This window comes from Poecilia mexicana, unplaced genomic scaffold (genome assembly GCF_051168715.1).
Source record: "Poecilia mexicana isolate PSO_F unplaced genomic scaffold, ASM5116871v1 scaffold_17, whole genome shotgun sequence".
Taxonomy (NCBI): domain Eukaryota; kingdom Metazoa; phylum Chordata; class Actinopteri; order Cyprinodontiformes; family Poeciliidae; genus Poecilia; species Poecilia mexicana.
The window spans coordinates 28,935,103-28,958,407 of record NW_028263386.1 but is presented as its reverse complement, the minus strand read 5'-3'; the positions used below and the strand labels follow the sequence as shown (position 1 = coordinate 28,958,407).

General features: G+C 38.2%; 2 protein-coding genes across 2 annotated transcripts; both read right to left on the bottom strand.

Moving 5' to 3' along the window:
- Positions 1–1,315: 1,315 nt before the first annotated feature.
- On the bottom strand, positions 1,316–12,436 carry tmem70 (transmembrane protein 70). Its single transcript, XM_088014522.1, has 3 exons — positions 12,236–12,436; positions 4,729–4,828; positions 1,316–1,957 (listed from the first exon to the last, which is right to left on the bottom strand). Exons 1-3 carry the CDS (start codon positions 12,350–12,352, stop codon positions 1,512–1,514), a joined length of 663 nt encoding a protein of 220 aa, XP_087870648.1. The 5' UTR covers positions 12,353–12,436; the 3' UTR covers positions 1,316–1,511.
- A 2,687-nt stretch (positions 12,437–15,123) lies between these two features.
- Positions 15,124–22,636, bottom strand: mrpl37 (mitochondrial ribosomal protein L37). Its single transcript, XM_014978780.2, has 8 exons — positions 22,122–22,636; positions 20,257–20,440; positions 18,307–18,422; positions 17,332–17,520; positions 17,102–17,256; positions 16,838–16,969; positions 15,540–15,614; positions 15,124–15,380 (listed from the first exon to the last, which is right to left on the bottom strand). The coding sequence occupies exons 1-8, from the start codon at positions 22,501–22,503 to the stop codon at positions 15,303–15,305; spliced, it is 1,311 nt and encodes a 436-aa protein (XP_014834266.2). The 5' UTR covers positions 22,504–22,636; the 3' UTR covers positions 15,124–15,302.
- Between the last annotated feature and the right edge of the window lie 669 nt (positions 22,637–23,305).

The following is a 23,305-nucleotide window of genomic DNA, read 5'->3' as shown; positions in this document are numbered from 1 at the left end:
ACCCATTCGCACTCACATTTATACACTGATATGCATCTCAGTAGGCAATTTAGGGTTAAGTGGCTTGCCCAGGGGCACATTGACATGTGGCAGGAGGAAGCTGGAATTGAACCTACAACCTTCTGATTGCAAGATGACTATTCTATCCATAGAGCCACAGTTGCCCGTAACTCTAATTGGAGGACTTTTTTCAGTAACAAGTAATCGAACATGTTACTAATTAAATCCAGTAATCATATTAAAGTTATTTATCCAAAATCACTGCATATTGCTATTTTTGGCATTTTCTCTAGTAAGTTAATTTTATTTCCTCTACGTGTCTTGGGGAGTGATGCTACAGTTATCAGCAGAGATGGCACACTGCTAGAGACTTGTAAACAATGGAGAGAGATGCATATTTTGTTGCTGGAGAAACAGGAGTTATTTTGAGGTTTAATCAAAAAACTCTAAATGTTTTTTGACAAAGTATTTTGATAAAATAGTTTTTGTCAAAAAACAAAATTTTTTTTAAACTATTATTATTTGTTGTTAATAATCGTCATGGGTCGTGGTTTTTTGGGGGTGTGAAGTTTCTTATTTGGGCTCGGAAATGAGCAGATAATCAGCCCCAGAATTTGACTGACAGGTAGTTTTAGTCAGGCTGTCCCTGTCCATCATTTCCCTGATGGTTCGTCCTGTTGTGTCTCTGTTAATGTCAAAGTTATACATTTGCTGTGAATGACGTTGTGCTTCGCTTTGCGCTCCAGAAAACGGCAAACATCAAGACTAATATGGACAGTGCAATAAAAGTGAAAACAGCCACGAATGAACAAGTTTTGTAAATTTGCACAATTATTCTAATCATTAATATTGAGATAAACTCAATATTAATGAGTTTATCATTAATAATTTGTACTGTTGTAACCATTAAACCAAGTGCCCTTCAGTTCGTCCTTCTAAGTAAGTATTGGTAAAGCTCCATGTAATTCTTGCGTTTAGTGTTATCAGCAGATGCTGAAAGTAACTAATAAAGTAACTTGTAATCTAATGTAGTTATTTTCCAAATCAAGTAGTAATCCAAGTTACTTTTTCAAGGAGTAATCAGAAATCCGATAAAAGCTACTTTTTCAAAGTAACTTTTATCATTGGTCATAAGTCTAAATAATGATCTTTTTTTATTATTAAATTTAAATGAATAAGATTTTTAAAGATACTCTAATTTAACGTGATGCACCTATTTTATAAAGTGAAAGTAGAACTTAACTGACATTCCTGATGTGTCAAACTCTTTAGATGTCAGTCGGTCTAACTACATGGATATCCAAACACACAGATATAAGGCTGTCCTGATACTTTATAGTTGTTATTAAAACAGTGCATTAAACCACTAAGCATACAAAAATCACCAAGAGGTAAAGATGCTTGTGAAAAACAATACATAAATGATGTATACCTCTACAAATAAGAACAAATAATTTTGCCTATTTCTATTGTTAATTAATTAATCTAACATTAAGCCTGTCTTCAGTCTTTCAGGTTTTGTGCGGTTTGTCCATGTCCTCTTTGGTAAAGCTAAAGGGCTTATCGTAGCCCATGAGATGGTTATAGTCTTGAGGAATGGGGAAGAGGTCTGGATTCACAAAAAGCCCCATGTGGCCAGCATAGAAGTTGGCAAACATCTTGCTGACAGCTGGGATCCGGACTTGGTTCTGATGGAACACACAACGTTTCTCAGTCAGGAAGACACTATAGGTGATGGCAGTGTAGGTATCTCTATCTGGATCGTGGTACAGACGAATAACGTAGCCCTTTGTGATGAAATGGAGGATGATGGGAGTGAGGAAGGTGAAGAAGCCAATGATGCCACAGGAAATAACCTCAAGGGCAATGTTACCCATTCCCAATCCAGTCTTCAAAAGGATTTGAGGCATGAGGATGAGGCTGGCGCCGCTGGTACTATAAGAAAATATCTTCACCCCTGTACAAACAAGATTCACAGGTCATTGCAAAAAGTAACAAGCAAAACACCTTGTATATTAATTCTAATTTAGACAACATTTTTTTCCAAACAGACCTTCAGGGCAAAATAAGAGGTTAAGAGAACAAAACTTAGGACATACAGAAGACAAAAAAATAGGAAAACAAGTACCAGAATAGTGAAAGAAAGAAGGCTTGAACTTTTTGGGTTGCGGATCTACAGATTTTGTACCTGAATTTCCAAATGGAAAAGAAAATTCAGAGGAACTTACCATAATTTGAAAAACTTATACACAAAGCAGGGGCTCTTCAACCCAGAGCTCCAGGGCCTCTAGCCATTATTTAGATTTTTTTCCTTCCTTTTCAGAATTTGCCATTTTCAGGCACTTTGATGAGAACAGGGTCAGACCTGTGGTGGGTAATTTACTATAAAGTAACATCTGCTGATCGTGTTATATTACATGCCCACCAAGCAAACCTGTTTGGATCACACATACAAGGTTGGATGTTGTTTTTCTACAGCTGCATGGGAACCAGATGATCTGTCCCTGGTCTTGGATCCCTTATTGCTGCTATAAAACCTGTGTTGACTCTGCCTGGCAGAGCCTTCATTCACAACTGCTTCATTATTGACTGTCATATAAGCTCTCTGTATTCAAAATGCAAATAAACCTACAAAATATTGAGTGATTTCATTGAACAATGCTTGGTAATTATCTTTTTCTACAACAGACCACTTCAGAAAAAGGACTTTGCAATTGCAGGATGATCTTCTATGCTGTAGGAATTCACACAAACAAGAACTCAATCCCTGTGTGCAAAGGTGCACGGCGTTTCCGCACACTTTTTACTGCGCTTCTTCTTCTGTGCTATTTTTACCATTCAACTCTTGCATTATTCAACTTGTTCTGCTATTCCCGGCTATATCCTTTGGTATTCATAACCTTTATACTTTTTGTAATATTTTGCTTTTTATGAATTTTTTAGCCCCATTGAAATTAATGGAACACGAACAGTTTCCTCCTGTGGTAGAATTGAGAATTACAATATAAAATATCATTTGTGTTTCAGCGCCTGTCTAACTAATTACAATGAATCATCCAGTTTCAGAGCTGTCCGGGAGGAAACAAGACAGCGGCCATTTTGATTTTGGACAGTAAAACAGCTTTGTGCTGAGAACAACAGGAAAAGTGATTAGTTTTAAAGGACTGTTTCATATAACTTTGCATACAGGTTGTTTAAGCATTTTACATCCAGTAGATTATTGGTTGCTAATATGCTATGGTTACATGGCGTATTAAAATTAGCATTGTCAACTATCATGCTAGCAAAAACTAACATAATTATGATACCCTTTAAGCTAATGTCATTTTAACTAATTTGAGCTTTTACATTGTCTTTTTTCATACTGCATGTAGCGCCTTTAAACGCAACATGAGCGCTACGACGCTCGCGCTGGGTTTACACCTGTGCGGCAGCGAATGAGACCTGCTGCTGCTGTGCGGAGCTACATAGGTTTGTGTTAGAATCACGGCAGCAAACCAGAAAAACACAAAGAACTTTTCACAGTTTTTCCCTCCAAACTAACCGATTGAGTTGAGTGAAGCTGTTGGATGCAGGTAAAGTTAGCTAAAGGATGACTAGCTAGATAATACCAATGCAGCACCTTAAGCTTGTTAACAAGTAGCTTGTAGGCTACTGGTGTTGTTGTCTATGTTCATTCATTTTGCCCTGAAAAAAGCTGATTCCCCCACTTGTTCGTCTGGAGCCGGGGCTGAGTATAACAGCGAGTCTCTAAGAATCCCCCCCCCCCACCTCCTTCGCTCATACACATCTTTCAACCAGGCAGCTATTTGTAAGCCCAGAAATAGTTTGGAAACCACTTGGGGGGCCCAGGAGAAAAAGTTCGGGAACCACTGCTGTAGGTCAACATGACCTGAGTGAAGTTGGCCCCCCCACCTTCATCAAATCAGACAAAATTGGTGTCAAACATTTGTGCTACGTTTGTGCTGGTTTGTGCAGCAAAAATTTTCGTTTGTGCCGCTTTCATTTTAAAGATATAAAGAAATGTTTCCAGAGGTCATCCAAGGTCAACCAACCCCCCACCTTCTTCAAATCAGACAAAATGGGTGTCAATCAACTCAGCTACATTTGTGCTGGTTTGTGCAGCAAAAATTTTCATTTGTGCCGCTATCATTTTAAAGACATAAAGAAAGTCGGATTTCATAAAAGTTGGGGGGCTGGTTGACCTTTTGACCTTTACACTTTCATTAATATCTTCAAAGCCAAAGAAGCACAAACAAAAATTTCTGCTGCACAAATCAACACAAACATAGCCGAGTTGATTGACACCCATTTTGTCTGATTTGAAGAAGGTGGGGGGGCCAACTTCACTCAGGTGTCAACATGCTAGTGCTAGCCTAAATGTGATCATTAGTACCTTATGAACTGTTGGGACCTTTGAATTTAGCTTTGTAAGCCAGTATTCTGCACCAATTTCTAATACTGTTTGGGTGGTATTTTTGCATTTTCTCCAAAAACATTCAGCATACAGCATTCACATTGCATTTCCGGGGCAAATGCCGTTTTTCTAGTTTCTTGACAATACTGCTTTCTCTGACAATATGTTTCTGCACTGAAATCAAACTATGTTATCCTCCTTAACATGTCTGTGTCAAATTTTATTTGAACTATGACTGGTCCCAAATTTATAATCATCATACATCCACACTTTCTGATGATAAAAGAACAAAACAGTTTGAGATAACTGACCCCTAATAGCAGTCCCCAGGCTGCCCGTGTAAACCAGGCTTCCATCCTCAGTGTAGCTTGTTGTAGAGAGACTCTGGCTGCCCTGACAGGTGGAGTGAACCTGCTTGCACAAACGAATGAATAGACAGACAGACACACATACACACACAAACAAGAGTTACATCGATAGGTTTCATTATTTTTGCAAATATGCAAAGAATGTCACTGGTAGAGGAAAATAAACATAATCAGATATCTGTCAATTTAAAAGAACCCCCAAATTCTGTCGATGGCTTTAAAGCAGGGGTCCCCAAACTACGGCCCGTCTCCACATTTGGTCCGGCCCCCTGAACAATACCAGAGAGCATTCAGATTTTTTTTTCATTTATTGTATTTTCCGGTTTATATGTGGATTTTTCTTCAACCACCAGGGGGCTCTTTAGCAGGAAGTGTGTCCTGTTAACTGTGGGTGTTTTGTTTTGCATGGCGCATTGCTGCCATCTGTTGGACTTTTAGGGAACTGCTTGACTTTTATGTTATTTAATCAGTACGGTTGTTTGCTAGCGGTAGAGCAGATGAACACGTGTCTGTTATGAACGCCGCATTCCAGGTTGTATTCTTCAGAGCAATGCCTGTAAGTAGCAGCTTATTCTTCAAAACGAGCCTTTATGTTAACATATGAGAAATTAATGTGTTAAAAATCAATCGAGAATCCCCCCCCCAACAGTTTCCAAGACCGGCAGCGCAGGTGATAAATGTCAAACTTTTTCTGTTACAAACTGACTCCGGCCCCCCACCAGAGAAGGGAAAAGTTATGTGGCCCTCAGAGGAAAAAGTTTGGGGACCTGCTTTAAAGTCTTGTAGAGCCTTTGTGAACAATGTAACTCAAAATTTTAGCAGTCTTCAGCTAACTTTTGATAGTTGATGGCTAAATCACCCACTGAATTCACCACAGGTACAGATGATGTGATGATATATTTTATTTATCAAGTTCAAAAAACAAATTCCTACTACATAAAATCATTACACACAGAGCAATATATTCTAAGTAGGGCTGTTGTAAACGAATATTTTAGTAATCGAGTAATCTATCGATTATTCTTACGATTAATCGAGTAATCGGATAAAAAAAATTATAAAATGAAATATTGGTAAATCTGGCATAATACCGGTGTTACTATCAGATATCAATATCAGTCCAATTTTTCATATTTGAGCATCCCTAACAGTTGCTTTTTTGTAGTTTAGAAAACTAACCTGTAACAATAATATCTCACTTTCTAAGTTAACCAGAAGAAAAGTTATAGAAAAATCTGAAATTATATTGAATTTAATAACAAAGAGGCAGGCTCACAAATATGCTTATAAAAAATGTCTACAATCCAGCTTTTAGTTTATGTATTCATCTTCAGTGAGTTTAATAGATTAATTAAACTCACCTTGCCACCTAACCTGTCACGCTTTGGGTTTGAAAATACGGGAAATGCCGCCTGGAGTGGGAGGAGAGGGCGAATGAACGAACATGGGGTGGAGGGGAGGAAATAGACCAGCGGACTGACGAACCGTTAGACCGGGGGACGAACACGGGGGGAAGCAATACGGGATATTTACGACACCTTCACTGGTCACACTCAGAAACTCATCTACCAGCCATGTACGATGCGCTCCGCCACCCGTTTCTTCAGACCGGGATATGAAATTTATTGTGCGGTTCGTCGGTAAAGCTACATTTACACGGTAAGCATCAGCTACTCAGCCGCCCGCCCTGTTCAGGCTATCCGCTCACCTCAGCGCTCTTCCCGCCGTTCGCTTTCAACCAGCAGCCACGGAGGAGAAATGCTGCCGTACTCCAGGCATTCCCCCAGTCATTTTAAGGATGCTTATTGGTTCCCCAAAAACGATAAAAAGTCGGGCATTATCATCAATCAATAAAATCCCCACGGGCCAATCTTGAAGATTGGACTTTATGCCGCTGAGACTTAGCTTTTGTCAACAACTCAGAGGCGGAAGTGAGAGCTCCGCGCAACGCAAATGAAGTCCCGGCCGGAACACGGTGCGCTAACTAATAAAACATAAATTAAAGAAGCTTCGAGGCAGGTGAATTTTCCTCGAGGAATTTTAGTAATCGAGGTACTCGAATCATTCGAGGAATCGTTTCAGCCCTAATTCTAAGTGTTTTTTTCTATTTATTTGCTGTTATTCTGGTTCACAGCTAATGTAAATTAAAATTTACAGTTAATGAGAATACTATTAGAAAAAACCAATGGTAAAAAGAATTTAATATGTCAACGTTATCCTTGGAGGAAATTAGCATTTAGAAAACAGTCCTGTACAATACCTACTCCCAGTACTCTGTCAGGGGTCATTTTGTATGAATTACTGCATCAAGTGACTCATACAAAATGAATCACTTGAATCATTTTGTATGAATTCATTAATTCCATATGATCTGCTGTGGTATCTCCCCTCTACAATAAAGGGCTGCAGCCTGACGTGACCCAAATCCGATTTTTTTGTCAAATCCGATTTTTTGGCTGGGCTGTTCACACTGCCACACATATTCGACCTGTATGTGTTCTGCAGTCTGAACGGGCAAACGACCTGAAAGTGTCCCACATGCGCAGTAGAGGGCGCAATAGCGTCAGCGTTCTCAGTGTTCTGCCAACCGCAGTGAAAAGAAGAAGTGCTCAGTGTTTGCAGAAGTAAACATGGAGGCTAACGGTGGAGCTTAGCTTACATCAGGGGTGTCCAAGGTGGGTTCTCAAGGGCCGGCATCCTCCACGTTTTAGTTCTCTCCCTGGTGGTAATAGCAACCTCCTCAACAAGTCAATGTTCTTCTTAGGCTTCTAATGAGCCATCATAGGATCCAGGTGCGTTACACCAGAGAGAACTAAAACATGCAGGATGCCGGCCCTCCAGGACCAACTTTGGGGACCACTGGCACACATATTTGAAATTGTCTTTTTTTTTATGAACATCTTTGTTTACAAATACAAAGAAAAACAAAGAAACGGAACACAAAATATTGCAAATATGCCAGCGTATAGCTTTCAACAGTAAATACATTGGTATGAAAAACAAACAGAATAGAGAGCAGACAACTTAAAAATATTAAGAGATCTACAACATTCCTAAGTTTTTACAGCTTTTTTGTTCATACTCTTGGAAATAGTGGATAAATAGAGTTGATTTCCTAAACCAAAACTGTAAAAAAAAGGTGAAGATGAAAATTTACATTTGTGAATATAAAATTTGCCAAATATAATAATTAATTGATTGCCAGTCTTTTGTCTGCATTAGTATTCTTACCATAAAACCAAAAATAATATGCTCATACCTCAGGGAACATTTAGCATCAATATAACAATTTATAAAGTTATTAAACTCTTTCCAAGATTTTCTTGTGATACGACAATTCCAGAATAAATGACTAATTGTTTCTGGATGCTCTTTGCAGAACTTACAGTTGGGGTCTACTGTTTTGTTACTGTGCCATGTACTGATTAGTAGGATAAATTCGATGTAACCGTTTAAAAGAGACATCTTTCATTTTGTTGTTTATGACAAGTTTCTGATGATGAGTTCACCTTCATCAGGGACAGAAATCTTCCAATAGAAAACAGATGAAGGTACAGAAATAACATCTTGTTGAAAATAGTTCTGTTATTCTTACAAGTAGAAGAAAAACACTCTTTACCTACGATGGAGTCAGTTACATTCAACAAGGCTTTATATTCATCAACAACATTATTCGTAAAGAGTTCACATATTTCATTAGTTACAGCATCAAACACAATATCATATTCTTTAGAAGTTACAGTGAGTTTATACTTGAGTTTGAACTCATTGTAACTGAGTAAACACCCATTTTTGTTAAACAGCTGAAACACCAGAAGGATTTTATTGTCGAAGCACTTAGGGTAAAATAAAGAATTATTTTTGTGAAGGATATATTGGTTATTCCAAATGAAGAATTTATGGGGAGAAAATGATGCTTACATAAAAGTGCCCATGAAAGAAGTGCTTGTTTGTGAAATGCAGAAAGTTTTACTGGTATTTTCTCTACTTTATAATTACAGAGGAGGTGGAAATTAAGACCCCTACACTGGAGAAAATGTAATTTGGGAAAGTATTTTAAATGGAGAATGATTTTTTTAGATACGACTTTAACCAATTTATTTTGAATGTTTTATTTAGAGTTGTGAAATCTAGAAATTTCAACCCTCCTTTTTCATAAGAATTCATTACCACTGATTTTCTTAAGTAATGTATAAGATTTTTCCATAAGAAATTGAATAACATTTTGTCAATAGATTTTATAGTTTGGTTGTCTGAATGCAAGAAGAGCACAGCATAAGTGAGCTGTGATATTCCCTCTGCCGTAGATAACAGGGTTATCCCTAACCTACCAAGGCTTAGATCTCTTTGAAGCCATAAATTAAGCTGCTTTCTGGTTTTATCAACTAAGGGAGCAAAATTTGATGAACACCTTTCTAAATCATTCTTAGAGACAATTATGTCTAAATAAGTAACACTTTCTTTGACAGGAATATTACAAACAGACTCTAGATCACAATCTTTAACCGGTAGAAGTTCACATTCGTTTATTTTCAAGTGAAGCCCTGAAACATCAGAGAAAGTTTGGATTGAATTTAAAGCAGGGGAAACTTGACTGCTATCTCTTAAAAACAGTCGTACCATCAGCCAACTGACTAATTCATATTTCTTTACCAAATACAGAAATACTTTCAAGTTGATTTATAGAAATGTAATCAGAAAGAGTCTGAGTAGCTAAAAGGAAGAGATAAATGGAAACTGGGCAGCCCTACCCAATTCCTCGGTATAGGTTAAATCTAGGTGAGGTGCCATTTTTTTTAATTTAACAGAGCAATTAGCATTACTATATAATGTTTTAATTGTACTGCAGAAAAAAGGACCAAATCCAAATTTATGAAGACAGCTAAAGATAAAGTTGTGATTCATGGAATCAAATGCTTTATAAAAGTCTAAAAGTATGAAGCTATTATCTAATTAATTCTGAATAGTCCAGAATATCAAGAATGAGCCGTATGTTATTGGAAATGTGTCTGTTTTGCAGGAATCCTGATTGTTTCTCCAATAACTGTATTTAAAACTAGTTTAAGTCTTTTTGCAAATACTGATGCTAGGATTTTATAATCATTATTTAAGAGACATAGCAATTATCAAGAAGTAACTTGTCTTTTTTGGGCTTAGATTTAAGGGTAATAATCCCCTGACTTAAAGTCGGGGGCAGAGCCTTTTTCAATGCTTTCTAAGAAAACTTTAGCTAGAAAAGGAGCAAGTTGATCACCAAACTGCTTGTAGAATTCCCCATCTGAACCAGAGGATTTATTGTTCTTTAAATGGTTTATAGAATAAATTATTTCATTAATTTTATAGTACAATCACAAATCTCACGTTCAGAATCAAGTATTTGTTGCGTATTGACAGAACTCAAGAAGAGTTCAGGATTTCCACTTGTTTGATCAAGAGCATAAAGTTTACTGTAAAAAGAGGAGACATCATTTGCAATAATGTTTGCATCAGAGGATACTTGCCCATCTATGTTTTACTGTTGAATTGTATTGGATTTAGCGCAGTGCTTTTCTAATAAAAAAAATAGGAGGAGTAACATTCGCCCTCTTCCAGCCATTTTAACCTGGATCTTACAAAGACTCCTTCTGTCCTGTTTTTGTAAATCTCGTCCAGCTTATTTTGTAAAGTGGCTAAATTTATTTGATCAACATCTAACAAATCTAAGGAACTTTTTTTGGAAAGCCTCATAATTTCGTTAATTATTTTCTTTTCTTCAACTTTCCTAGACTTTTTAAAATCAGAACCAGTTTATCTTAGGGACTTCGCAATCTCAAATTGAAAATGTTCCCAGATGGCTCCATATTTTTTTTCAGTATTAGCTTTGTCAAAAGAAATTGTTTGGAAGATTTTTTTGTTGTACTGAGTCTAACTTAAATAAAGAGTTGTTTAGGATCCAGTAGGCTTTCCTCTTCTGTGAATGGTTACCAGACAGATTTATAAAAATATATATTGCTTTATGGTCTGTGAGCAGAGTGGGAAGAATATTGACAATGATGTTATTGACTTTTAAGGAGTCAGATACTAAACAGTCGTCAGTATGAGACTGTTTAGACCCATCATTGTTACTCCAGGTGAAAGTGGAGTCCAGTGGATATTTTTCTCTCTATAAATCCGTTAAATTGTATCTCTGCATGATCGATTTAAGAAGAGTGTTTGAATCTTGAGTTCGAGACGGCCATTTGTCCAGCTGATTGTCCAACAGGTGTTACATCAAAATCTGTGACCCATCATTTTCTGTGACTGCAGAGGGCAACGGAGCGCAGGGACGTCTTGAAGATCAGTGAGAAGAAGAGTATTTACGTAAACTGCATAAATACTGATACAGCTGGGACTGTAAACTTCACGGCTCTTTTATTACCATCACACTGATGGAGAAAATATAACGTATTACTTCGTATTTGACTCTAAACTGTTTGATCGTTCCACTGAATGCCTAAGTGCTGCAATTAAAATATGTAAACTAAATGTGGCCGTTTAATAAATTGTTAAACGATTAAGAAATGATTCTAAGCGCTCTGGTAGTTTTTAACACAATTTTTTATGTTTTTGCCACCATTACAGTCATATCACACTTATAACAATATTTAACCCTCAAATGGCCAGGATCACACTGGTCACAGATTTTGATGGCCATAATAATCCGTGACCAGTGTCAATTTGGATACAATCGGATACGTATCAGATATGCAAGTGGCCCAGGTCGCATTTGAAAAGAATCCAAAGTGTGCTGTTCAGACTGTCATGAAAAGATCAGATACAGGTCGCATTACATCAAAATAATCCTGGATTGGGTCACTTCAGCCTGCAGTGTGAATGCAGCCTTAGAGTTCAAGAGCTATTTTTCATCCTCCATCCTGCAAAATAAAACTAAATTAAACAATTAAAACACACAGCTCTAGAGACTGTGTGTGTACTACAGGGTTTGACAGCATTAAGCAGAAAGGACTTGCTGTAGCGTTAGCACATCGGAGCTGCAGTAATCTTTGGCTATGTCTGCTCCTTAGGTTTATTTGTTTAAAAAAATACCTAAGTAAGTTTTTTGGGGGAAAAATGTACTGATAGGAGGAGTTTTACTGCACTGTACGTTTTACCTGATTGATATTATTACTATTGCTACTCTTGCTTAATTAAGATTAATATCTGTTGTGGTTATGTTATTGTACGGTGTTCTAAGATTTTGTTCCATGTGCCCCTTTTTAACTAATCATATGATTTTTAAATCCCTTTTTTAAATGAAACGACGTATATTTCTGATTTTCAAATTTGCTAAAAATTGTTCTGGACATTTACATGGCTCTCACAAGCATGAGCCAACAACATGAAAATGTGCTCTACGTGTGTGACTTTAAAGTGAGTGCTAAGCTATCTAAAACGAGCTAGTTAGCAGTAGCCTGGTGCAGTGGTGAGTTACCTTGCTGAGGATGGGAGCAGACCTCCTAACAGTCCTAAGCGGCACGAAATGCCTCAATGAGAAGGAAAATAAATGCACAGCGGGACGGGGAAGAGACTGAACCAACCTAACCGCCATAATTGCAGAAAACTTTCAAGTCAACGCTTGTCACTGCACGATATGTTCCGGATGCTCCAGCCACTTTAGTCGCTCATTTGCGCATGCGCTGAAGAAACACTTCCGGATTATCTAAAATTGTAAATCAATAAACTCTAACAACATTTTTCATATTAAATACTACTTGTTATGAGAGGACATATTTTCCTAGACGATGTTATAATTATCTTAATAAATAATTGTCATTGTGTTCAAAGAACAAAGTACTACAAAGTACAGTATACCACATAATAGTAGTAACATCCGCCAGGGGTTTAGAGCATCATGTACAGAAATTGAAGTTAGATCATGCACTGGGTGTTTTAATTCCCCCACCGATTTTTGAATGAAATGGTACCTGAAAGTAGTTAAATAGATCAATTTTAAAAGTCACAAAAAAGGGATTTAATATTGAATTTACATGTGTGAATAAAAAAAACTTTGCAAAAAATACAATCAAATCAATTAAAAAAATATTTTTAATACTTGTGTAACCCAACGACAATATTATCCTAATGTAAAACAAAATCCTTATATACTATTGATTATAAACCAACAGACATCTCCCCGAATCTTTATTTTATGAAACAGGATTGTTAGCTAGTAGCTATCGTTGTTTTGACCATAGACATTAATATTCATTTATTTATGTGTTGGTCCATCTCAGGGTGAAAGCTTAGCCGTTGACTTTTGAAAAGATACATGCGTCAATAATATTTTGTTTATGACATCTCTTTGAAAGTGGTAGCTTAGTCATAGGCAAGTTAACTACATGAAATTAACTTAATGTTATCACCACATGAAGTTAACAATCCCTTGGACAACTTGTGTTTTTGAGACAGCGACATGTCTAGTTTAGTCATAATGTTTAGTTTTGTAAAAAGGTAGATATCAATTTCTTGATAGTATCATCTTAAAAAGGACCCTCTTCCTCTTGGCCAAGCTTTGAGTCCTTCAAAGCTTGGCTTAAATGCTTTGACCAACACAGAGGTCACTAGAGATTGTTAAACCAAAAAATAATACACTTTTTGCCAAAACTGGACATACTTCTTTTAACCCAGAGGTTTATGCACAATAGAGACACAACTGAAATACTCAACAGACTAAGGATTCAGAAAGTGTACAATGTACCCATACTGCCTGTTGACAGGAGGCGTTATGAACTGTAATTTGAGTCACAGATTTTGGGCTGAAGCCTTAAATACATTTAAGGGCCTTGCCCAGTTAGACCCACTTTTATACTCTTGATCACTTTTGAATTTGCCTTTGACACAAACTGTTTTATGGTTAAGCAGAAACCGGCAATGGTTAAAATTAACTATATGTGTTTGCTTGACCACCACATCCATAACTTTACATTCATTTCTGTACAAATACAGGAGCATTCCATTAATTCAAATATCACTGAAAAGCAAATATCTGGGCTGTGAGTCTTCCATCCTTCTTGCTAAACAGATCAAACTTGTCAGGTTGCATGGGGTCAGCTGTGAACAGTCCTGTCCATATCCAGCCACAAATTTTCTATTGGATTGAGATCTGAGCTTTGACTGGGCCCCTCCATAACATCCACCTTGTTTTCAACCCATCTCTCTGTAGCTTTAGCTGCACGCTTCAGTTCAGGGCTGGACCTCTCATATCAACAACAACAGACTTTTTATCATCCTTAGATTGCTCCCTGTAGCTCAGAGAATAGACTTTAAACTATATCTACTATTACTAGTGTCATTTGTAATTAGCCTACATCATTCTGCTGATGATTTTAAACCTAGAGGAGCAGCAAACAGACAAAGATGCTCTAATTAATTAAGTGTGGCATGTTACGTTGATTATCTGTAAACACTGAATTTACTGTACACAAGTTAGGTTTAGCATTTGGAGCAGATCTGTAAAATGCACAAAACATGCAATCACTACAAAATAAGTCAAATAATGCTCCTGGAGGCCCCTTGGTGGTGTTGGGGACCTAAGCAGTCGCTTGGCTTGAATATATGGCTTAAGCTCTGCCTACTGCTGAGAAACAGATTTACACACGGGCCATGTTCCATCCATGTATTGATGATGAAGTTAACTGAACTCCATGGGATGTCAAGGCCTTAGAGATTATTTTGTATGGGAGTAGTGATGGACTCTGACCTGAACCTTCAGAGCCACATTAAGACAGTTCTACCACCTGAAGAACATTAGAGGACTGATGTCTCAGCACGATCTAGAGAAACTCATCCATGCGTTTATCTTCTGTCTTATCTATTATTGTAACAGCGTCTTCACAGGTCTGACTAACAAATCAATCCTCCAGCTGCAGCTGATCCAGAAGCTGCTGCTGATGTTCTCACTAAAACCAGGAAGATGGAGCACATAGCACCAGTTTTAAAGTCCCTACACTGACTCCCTGGAACTTCCAGAAAACTGTAAAACAGCTGAAACACTGACTTCCTTTGAATCTCGACTAAAACCCAGCTGGTTAGAGTTTTATTTGAAATGTAATCAATTACAAATTTAATGATGGCACTTGACTTAATGTGATGTTTTGATTATTGAGTCTATGTTGCATGGCTTTGTGTTTTTGTGTTTGTTGTGATGTAAAGCACTTTGAAAAGCCTTGCTGCTGAAATGTGCTATACAAATAAAATTTGATTCGATTTGATTTGTATTGTGCCTCTTAAGCTAAATCCATTAATGCTGTCACCTTTGGTAATAAGGTTTTCTTTAAATGAGATTTTAGTTCTCCTTTATTTGAGTGATACAAGATGCAATCCTGAACCCAATTTCATTTATTAAACTCTTACACATGGATGGAGGCAGAAAATGGGAAGTAATTCAGTTCATCAAAGTTAACATTTAATTCTGCATCCCATACTTGACAAGCAGCAACTCTCTGCTAATAATGTGTTCATAAGCAAACATAATCAAATGACTGAAGTGAGCAGCAGTCCTAAGCCGCTCCGTGGAGGTACAGCGCCAGGAATTTGCTGAATGTTTCTGGTTTGTATCCTGCCAGGCCAGCTGGGACCTGAAAAGAAGAGCCATCTGTTAATGTCAGTGTTTACCACCCACACCTCTTCTGATGCACGACACATGTAATGAAAGCAGTTACAATATGGAGATGACTCTTCAACATGTGAAAAACATACTAGTTACAGACACTGAACTGGAAGCTAGATTTTCCTACCTTCACTTCTTTCCTCTTGATGAAGGGTCGAACCTTTGCAAAATCATACAGCTCAACATCTTCATCCAACCAGGCCTACAGCAGACGAAAACACAGAGGAAATCATTTACCTGAAGGTGGATCTTCCTGTGCACATCTGCTAGTGTGATGAGGTATAGCAACTCTAAAAGTTGGCAAAAAGTCTACATTGAATAGAGAATCATGCTCATGATTGTAGAATTGTGCCATTCATTGTGGCAGCATGTTAGAGTAGCTCTGTTACATTAGTTCTGATTTGTTTCATTTTGTTGACTTGTTCATAATATTTTGGTTGAGGAATTGCATGTTAGGGTAATTTTTGGATTTCAGCTTTTACATTTTTACGTTTGGACAGTTATGATGTGAAACTGCGGCAACAAGGTGTCATTTTTTTACAGATAGGAGCAACAGATTACCATCTCAAAAGGTCAAATAATACTCCTCTGAGCTATGGACTACAGTCCAAAGCTTAGAGGAGCTAAAATGGAGGCTTGAGAGAAAGAAATAGAGAGAGAGAGGAAGTTCAAACCATCTCTTCCAAGATCATATCCAACGTCTCTCTGCCAGATTTAACAATAACCTCTATTTAAAAAGATAAGAACCTATGATCTCTTTTTCAAGAGGGACCCGTTTCTGACCAGGCAGGGATTTAAAGAGGAGCAACAAAAGCAAATGAGGTGGATTAGCAGAGTTTTCTAACAACTAATGGTGTCATCCAGGACATGTTGCTGTGGAATATCATCTCTGCTGAACAGAAATTGAGCTATTAGAATGTCATAACATCATAACAACAACAGCCTTCAGCCTCTGCACATTTGTTTCAAGACTGAATGCTACAGAGGGTCTTTCCTGCCCTCAGCATAATTATCCACAATGACTCTGGAGAAGCTTGGATTATGTGAGTTACAACAATATTTAATTTGTCCTCTTTTAATAAATAAAGTGTTTATGAATTGAATTGTCACTTTTTCACATCACTGGCAAAATGACAAAATGTGAGAAAAAAAAATTCAGCTGAATGAACTCTGTTGGAATCAAAAAGCCTTTTTCTATTTTTTCTTTAAAACCTCCTGACTCACAGATTTAACTCCAGTGTCCTGAATCATAGCACTTCCATATTCGCAGGATTTTAACAGTAAACATGTCACCAAAAGTTATTACTCAAACCCTTCTGTTTTAATCCGTCTTACAGTGACTGGGATAAGACAGATTAGCATTTTTTTTCTCTTTCCTTTACTTTGTAATGAGTCCATGGAAACTCCAGAGAACATTCAACCGACCTGATTCTTGATGCCGTCATCTCCAGAGAGATCCGTGGTGTTGAGCTGGAATACCAGAAACTGGAAAATTCTGCCGTTGGTCCCCACTGCCTGTACGGTTATGGGACGCTCCAACAGGCTCTGTGGCTGTGTCTGAGACACACACCCACAGACGCATACATACACGCACACACACATTGTGTAAAACAGATGAATTGTCAAGACTAAGGACAAACAGTGAGCGCTCTGACACTTTTGCCTGTGCGTTTCTTTGTATCCCCTTACCCCGTACAGTTTGTGTGCACGTGCCAAAGCATTTCCAAAGGTGAACATGATCATCTTGGCTCTGAACTGCTCTGGGCGGAGCTGACAGTTAGGATCAGATGTCTCCAGGAAGTAAAGTGTGTGGGCATGAGGATAAGGGTATTCTCCCCTAAAACCTGAGCCAATGGGAGAGAGGTGATTAGAACTGGAACAGCTGAGCTCCACCTCAGAGAAACCTGGAGACGACTCACCTGTGCAGTTCATCTCCTCTTTGTACACACTAACTTGTTGAAGGTCGATGGTGGGTGAGACGGGATAGAAGCTTTCCAGGACCTGATCTGATGTCTCTAACACTTCCTGTTCCCCGCAGATCCGAGGAAGAGGATCCATACTGCAGTGTAGCAAACCATTCCGACCTCTGATCTGGAACAGGTCCTCACCTGACAGGAGAGCAGGAAACAGAGAATAGCTTAAAAATGAAGCAACAACAGTCTGTGAGTTGACCCAGTTCCAGATCCAGTCATCCAGAGCTTCTCAAAGTGTGGGAGAGCGAGCAACAAACAGCTGCCTCCCTGTATGTTACTCCTGAGTCTTTTGTTGCTGCTGTACTTCATGTGCCAGTCAGACATGTTTCACTGAGGTGAGGTTTACCCGCTTTAGTTCTGCATAGTGCCATATGATATGTTTCAGTTGCCTTGTCATTTACTCTGCTAAGATTATTGTTGTGCTAGATTTTTAGCTCTGAGTTGAATATTTAGCTTCAAACTAAGGATTTGACTTGCTAACTAAATATTAGCTTAAGCATTTGGTCTGCTGACTGAATATTTTGCTTGAATCTCACAGTATTTCCCCTACCTGAGAAGATCATGACATAGAGGAATTGTAGGAGTTCATAGTTAATCTTATAGATTTTCAAATTGAAAAATACTCTATTGATCCCAAAGGGAAATTAAATGTTGTTGTAACTCATTCATTTAGATTCTTCAAAGAGTTATTGTAGCTGGTGATGGATGTTGGCAGCAAAGATCTCCTGTAGCAGTCTGTATTACAGCAAATGTCAAGAAGAAGCCTCTGACTCAAGACACTCTGTTTTCCCAAGACAGTGTCTTGGTAATAAAATTCTACCAGATCAGTCGCTGGCACAGGCCTGGTGAAGTTGGCCAAATGTTTGCTGTTACTTTTTCTGGTTTCATTCTTTTCCTCATGTTTTTGACATGCAGATAAACCTCGTTTCCAGGTAGCTGCTAATGAGTAGTTCTCGGCAAGGATCCTCCTTCCAACAGCTGGGTGAGTGGGCTGCAGGGTCGCACAGAGGTGCAGCAGGTTGAGGAGCAGAGTGTTGCTAAAGAATACACACACAGGGAGAGATTGTTTGGACATGTTCACTGGTAAGACCATCATACTGTAAGTATGTTACAATGTTGTTCTTTCAAAGGCTGAATTTTAAAGATCCCATGACCAGTTGCTGTTATGATGCATGATCATCTCAAACTAATAGTGTTACCCATATATTTCTAAGAATGAGTTCAGATTACAGTGCAAATTTGTGGAAAAAGCAGTAGACTCTTTTTAATTCAAAATGTTGAGTAAAATTCTTAGATTTTCTTCCCTCCAAGATAAGAATCGGACAATCACAGATCTCCCAAAATTAAGGAAATCAAGACCAGATTTTCAGCTGGCCAGTTTAGTGCTCCACCCCTAAATTAAATTGTTCTAAATGTTATCCACCCAGGCTAGATGGATTTTTATAGAACTCAATGTAGTCTCCTTCTTCTTGCAACTTTCCCTGTAACAATATTTCAACATTTTGGAACCAGCAGACTAAGAACAACCAGCTTGTTTTCCCATGCTCTGTGTTGAAGTCCAAACCTGAAGGAGTTTTAGGGAAACATTTTAACACAATAAAATGAACAAGGGGCTTTTCTGCAGGGGAAGTGCTGGAGTCCACAGGTCAGGTTAAACTGGGGCATGAATCAACTCGCATGTACAACACAAGGTATCAAGACTTTTGCATAATTCAATGAACCACAAATCATTGCTCATTTGTGTTTAAGTGCTGGTTCATCTCAGTTGTATTTCCTGTCTATGATGGTAGTGGACGAGTCAGATTTATATTTCTTTGTATTCAAAGACTTTCTTATCCTGATCTTTAGTTATTAAATTGAGATGCTGCTAATTATCTCAACTTAGGTTTTTTTTTTTTAAGTATATTTGTGTTTGGCAGAAACCAATCATGCTACAACATAGAGCAGGACCAATAAGGTGAATATGGAGGGTGCTTTTCAAAGTTTGGTACAAATACCACAAGTACTTCATTCTCAGTCAGAACCAGCCAATTTGTTTTGGAACGGCGCTGGCCGCTGACCAGCAGGTCAAATACTGGGAAAATAATTATTTTGTTTAGTGAATATATCTAAACTGAATTCACCCACTGTTCTCATTTGCTTGATGCAACAACAAACAGTATGCCATTAATGCACCTTATTTTAAGAGAAGCATAACAAAATATGATTCCAGACGTATAGTTAGATTCATAAACAGGGGCAACCTGGAAATGTCTTAATTTTCTGGTGGGATATAAAACTACAACCACACCTGCAGAGCCTGCTATCCACGTTCTACGGACGATCCTTAATACACTAAAAAACAGAAATCGGTATCAGCCAGTTAATTCATCTCTACTTGTATGAGGGGTCAAAGTTCACTCTTTCAGGGGATATCAATGAACTGTTCTGACGTGTTACTGATACATGACTATTACAGTTATTTGATGGTCCATAGACAGATGTTTATGAGTAATAGTCAGTGCTCTGGAACATCTCTGCATGATGCTTAAGTCTCAATATGCCTGAACAGAAAACCTTCCCCTCTAAATGGGTTCTGTTGTCTTTTCTTCTTGTTCTCTTTATCCACATGTGGTGTGGTGAGTGTGCTCAGGTCTTTTTTTCCCTTAAAAACAAAGCAGTTGGTTTGCAGTCCACTCTAATGTTGCCCCTTTACAATCATGTCCATTAATTAATCTTTTCATTTTGTGTTATTCATTCCTCATGAAAACTGAACAGAACTAATCTTCCATGATTCAGAATGGTTTCCTGAAGTTTTTGAAAAAAATCCCACCTGTTTAGAATATTCAACTGCGTACTCAGCATCTCAACCCCTTTAATAAGTGAGCCTACCTGTATTTCTCCTTTCTCGGCCGTGGCTCCGTTGTGTCCCAGAACCGTGAGTGTTTGATGGCGTTCTGCACGCGCTCGTCCTGGTCAGGCAGCTGGTTTTCAGGCTTTGCAGCCAGAGAGACGAGGTGAGGCAGCAGACCAGGTCTCACGTGGGTTTTGGTCAACCACGCAGCCTGGCGCACACCTGGAACACATGTGAAAAGGAAGGAGTTTTGCTGGAATAATCTAATCACAGGTCAGCCTTGATGCTCATCCTGATTTTAGAACCAGTAGTTTATCAAGTAATAAAACCTTGCTTATTTTCAGAAATGTTTCCACATTAAAATCACAGTTCAACTTTTATAGGGTTTAAAATGCATTTAACTTCATTGAAGTACAACTTGATAAACACAATGCTATGTTAAAGGCTTTAAATGTCTTATTTTCCTTATAGGTAGTATTAATAATTATTAAACAGTTCTGTTATTTTTCACAGCACTGTGTGATTAAAAAAAGAAGCGACATGTTCTGATAAATGTATCTGATCAGAACAAAAAACCCATTCATAAATCCAACACGTTTCTACATCAACAGCTAGGTCTGCTACAATAACAAGTTTGACAGTTCGCCCTCTCAAATTTCAATAGACTTTAATTTCTAGCGAATATCTTTCGCTGGAACTGGAAGACTCTTTAAATATCCCAAATGAACAAACAAAGCACCCGAAACAACAAATAAAATGGATCATGAAGTCCCCGTAAACAGATTTCCCCTTCAAAAAAGGGGCTAGTTGAGAAACATGGGACTGCGGGCTCTTCGAAAACGACAGTAAAGCCAGCCCGCACTCGATTTTTACATGCGCCACGACACAAGACGTTACGGCACCCTAATTTACAAGCTCCTTTCAGAGTAAAAGCTCACATCCGGTTCATGTTTGATCTACTGCTAGTAGATTTCCAGCGGCTTCAAGTTTAGACTTTGTATTTATGTAGTTGCAAAAAGAAATAATGTATCGGAAATAATTGGGGACATTAAGCAATGCTGAAAAACTGTTTCCAGCGCGTCTCTCACTTCTGGGTGGCAGAGGGACGCCTCTGGAACACAACCAGCAAGTGTCAACCACATGTTTAATTCCTAAATAAAAGCCTATTAAAATAAGACGTTTTTATTTTTTCCCCTTAAGTTGCCGTGCTTTTATTTTAAAACTAAACATCAGATCGGGTTGACATTTGCTGGTTGTGTTCTAGAGCTGTCCCTCTGCAACCGAGAAGTGACAGAAGTCACTACAGAATTTTTAAGCAATAAGCACGGCAACTGGTGGGGGAGGAGGGGATAAAAACGTGCTCTTTTAATAGGCTTTTATTTTGGAATTAAACATCAGATCCAGCATGGTGGTTGTGTTCCAGAGGTGTCCCTCTGCCACCTAGAAGTGAGAGAAGTCGCTAGAAACAGAAAGTTTTTCAGCATTGCTTAATTTCCCCAATTATTTCCGACACATTATTTATTTTTGAAACTGCATAAATACAAAGTCTAAACATGACGCCGCTGGAAATCTACTTGCAGTAGCTCAACCATGAACCGGATGTGAGCTTTTATTGTGAAAGCAGCACGTAAATAGGGGTACCGTAACGTCTTAAGCTATCGCGCACGTGAATATCGTATGCTGGCCGGCTTTTCGAAGAGGCGGCTAGCTTTACCGCAGTGTAATGGGGAATACTTTTGACATCCAGTTTTTGTTAGTTAAAAACACCAACAACAAAAAAGCAATCATGAAGGTGGAAATTATCCAGCTCGTTTTAATTTATTATGCTGTTAACTGATTCACTGCTTGTTGCGACAGACTCATCAATAGCTTGTTTTAAAGCAGTCAAAGAATAGCAGCCTACCTTCCAGTATGCTGGTCCTCTGGTTGAATACATAGCACGGTTTGTCTTTATACAGCGCCATCTCCTGAGCGGGTGGAGACCTGTAATACCTCGGGTCCTTGAAGCTCATCTCCCATGGAGGATAAACTGGCTTAGCCAGGCCGGGGACATAGTGCATTCGATCCCCGTAAGTCACCAACTCAAGTCCCGGGATTTCCACCTTCTCCCTGGGTTTCTTCTGAGGAGGTACCCTGGCTGCAAAGCAGTGGCTGACTCTGAGGTTCCTCCGAGTCTGAAGGCTGCTTGGTGCTCCATGTGCGGACAGCTTAGAAGCATTCAGGAAAACATTTGGAGAAAATAGGGAAACTGTCGCTTTTAAATAGCGTGTCGCTTCTGGGAGCATGATGCGGTCCAACTTCTTCGGTTGTTCGGAAGATTAAAAATTCTTTTGATAACTGTGGCCTTCACTAAAAAGACTAAAGTGCTTTCAGGTGGCCGCCATGATGGCGTTTCTTCATAAGCTGCTGCTGGTTACAGGAGCCTTTAGCGCCCCTTGCAGGACTGGGGCGTTACACATAACCGCCTGTCCTCGTAATCATAGACATAATATAAGAATAGACGCCTCATGGACCGCTCTCGCCTATTGTCGCTGACGAGATTTAGGGCGGCCATCTTGGAGCGGTACTCCACTCCACTCAGCGTTATGTGTTTAGCAGCACAATGACGTATCAGCGGATTTAATTGATCATAACACACTTTTTTGTTACTGTAAACCATATTCAAACATCTATCAAAGCAACATTTATAAACAATTGTATTTTTTAAGTATGTTTTTAATACATAGTTCATCATATTTAAATATGCTTAGTGGCTATAACAATAGAACAGGAATGGAATATTCTGATATCGACGTATGAAGAGCATATTACAAAGCACACAGCCGTTCATAATTTATTTAATAAATTATTTAGTAATATCAATACATATTTTATATAACTATACAAACACTAATAAATAAAGATTAATAATGGCACAAATAAATAATGATTAATACTGAATTTTATACACACACACACACACACATATATATATATATATATATATATATATATATATATATATATATATATATATATATATATATATATATATATATATATATATATATATGTTTTTCAGCCGACGAGTCCAAAATCCGATGTGAG

Excerpts from the sequence above, each read along its gene's own strand:
- tmem70 (XM_088014522.1), bottom strand. The coding sequence starts at position 12,352 with ATGGCGGTTAGGTTGGTTCAGTCTCTTCCCCGTCCCGCTGTGCATTTA. Across the intron at positions 4,829-12,235 it reads CTGCTCCCATCCTCAGCAAG|GTTCACTCCACCTGTCAGGG; the intron begins GTAACTCACCAC and ends TTGTGCAAGCAG. Across the intron at positions 1,958-4,728 it reads CCTGGGGACTGCTATTAGGG|GGGTGAAGATATTTTCTTAT; the intron begins GTCAGTTATCTC and ends TTGTTTGTACAG.
- mrpl37 (XM_014978780.2), bottom strand. The coding sequence starts at position 22,503 with ATGCTCCCAGAAGCGACACGCTATTTAAAAGCGACAGTTTCCCTATTT. Across the intron at positions 18,423-20,256 it reads CCGAGAAAGGAGAAATACAG|CAACACTCTGCTCCTCAACC; the intron begins GTAGGCTCACTT and ends TGTATTCTTTAG. Across the intron at positions 15,381-15,539 it reads TCAAGAGGAAAGAAGTGAAG|GTCCCAGCTGGCCTGGCAGG; the intron begins GTAGGAAAATCT and ends TCTTCTTTTCAG.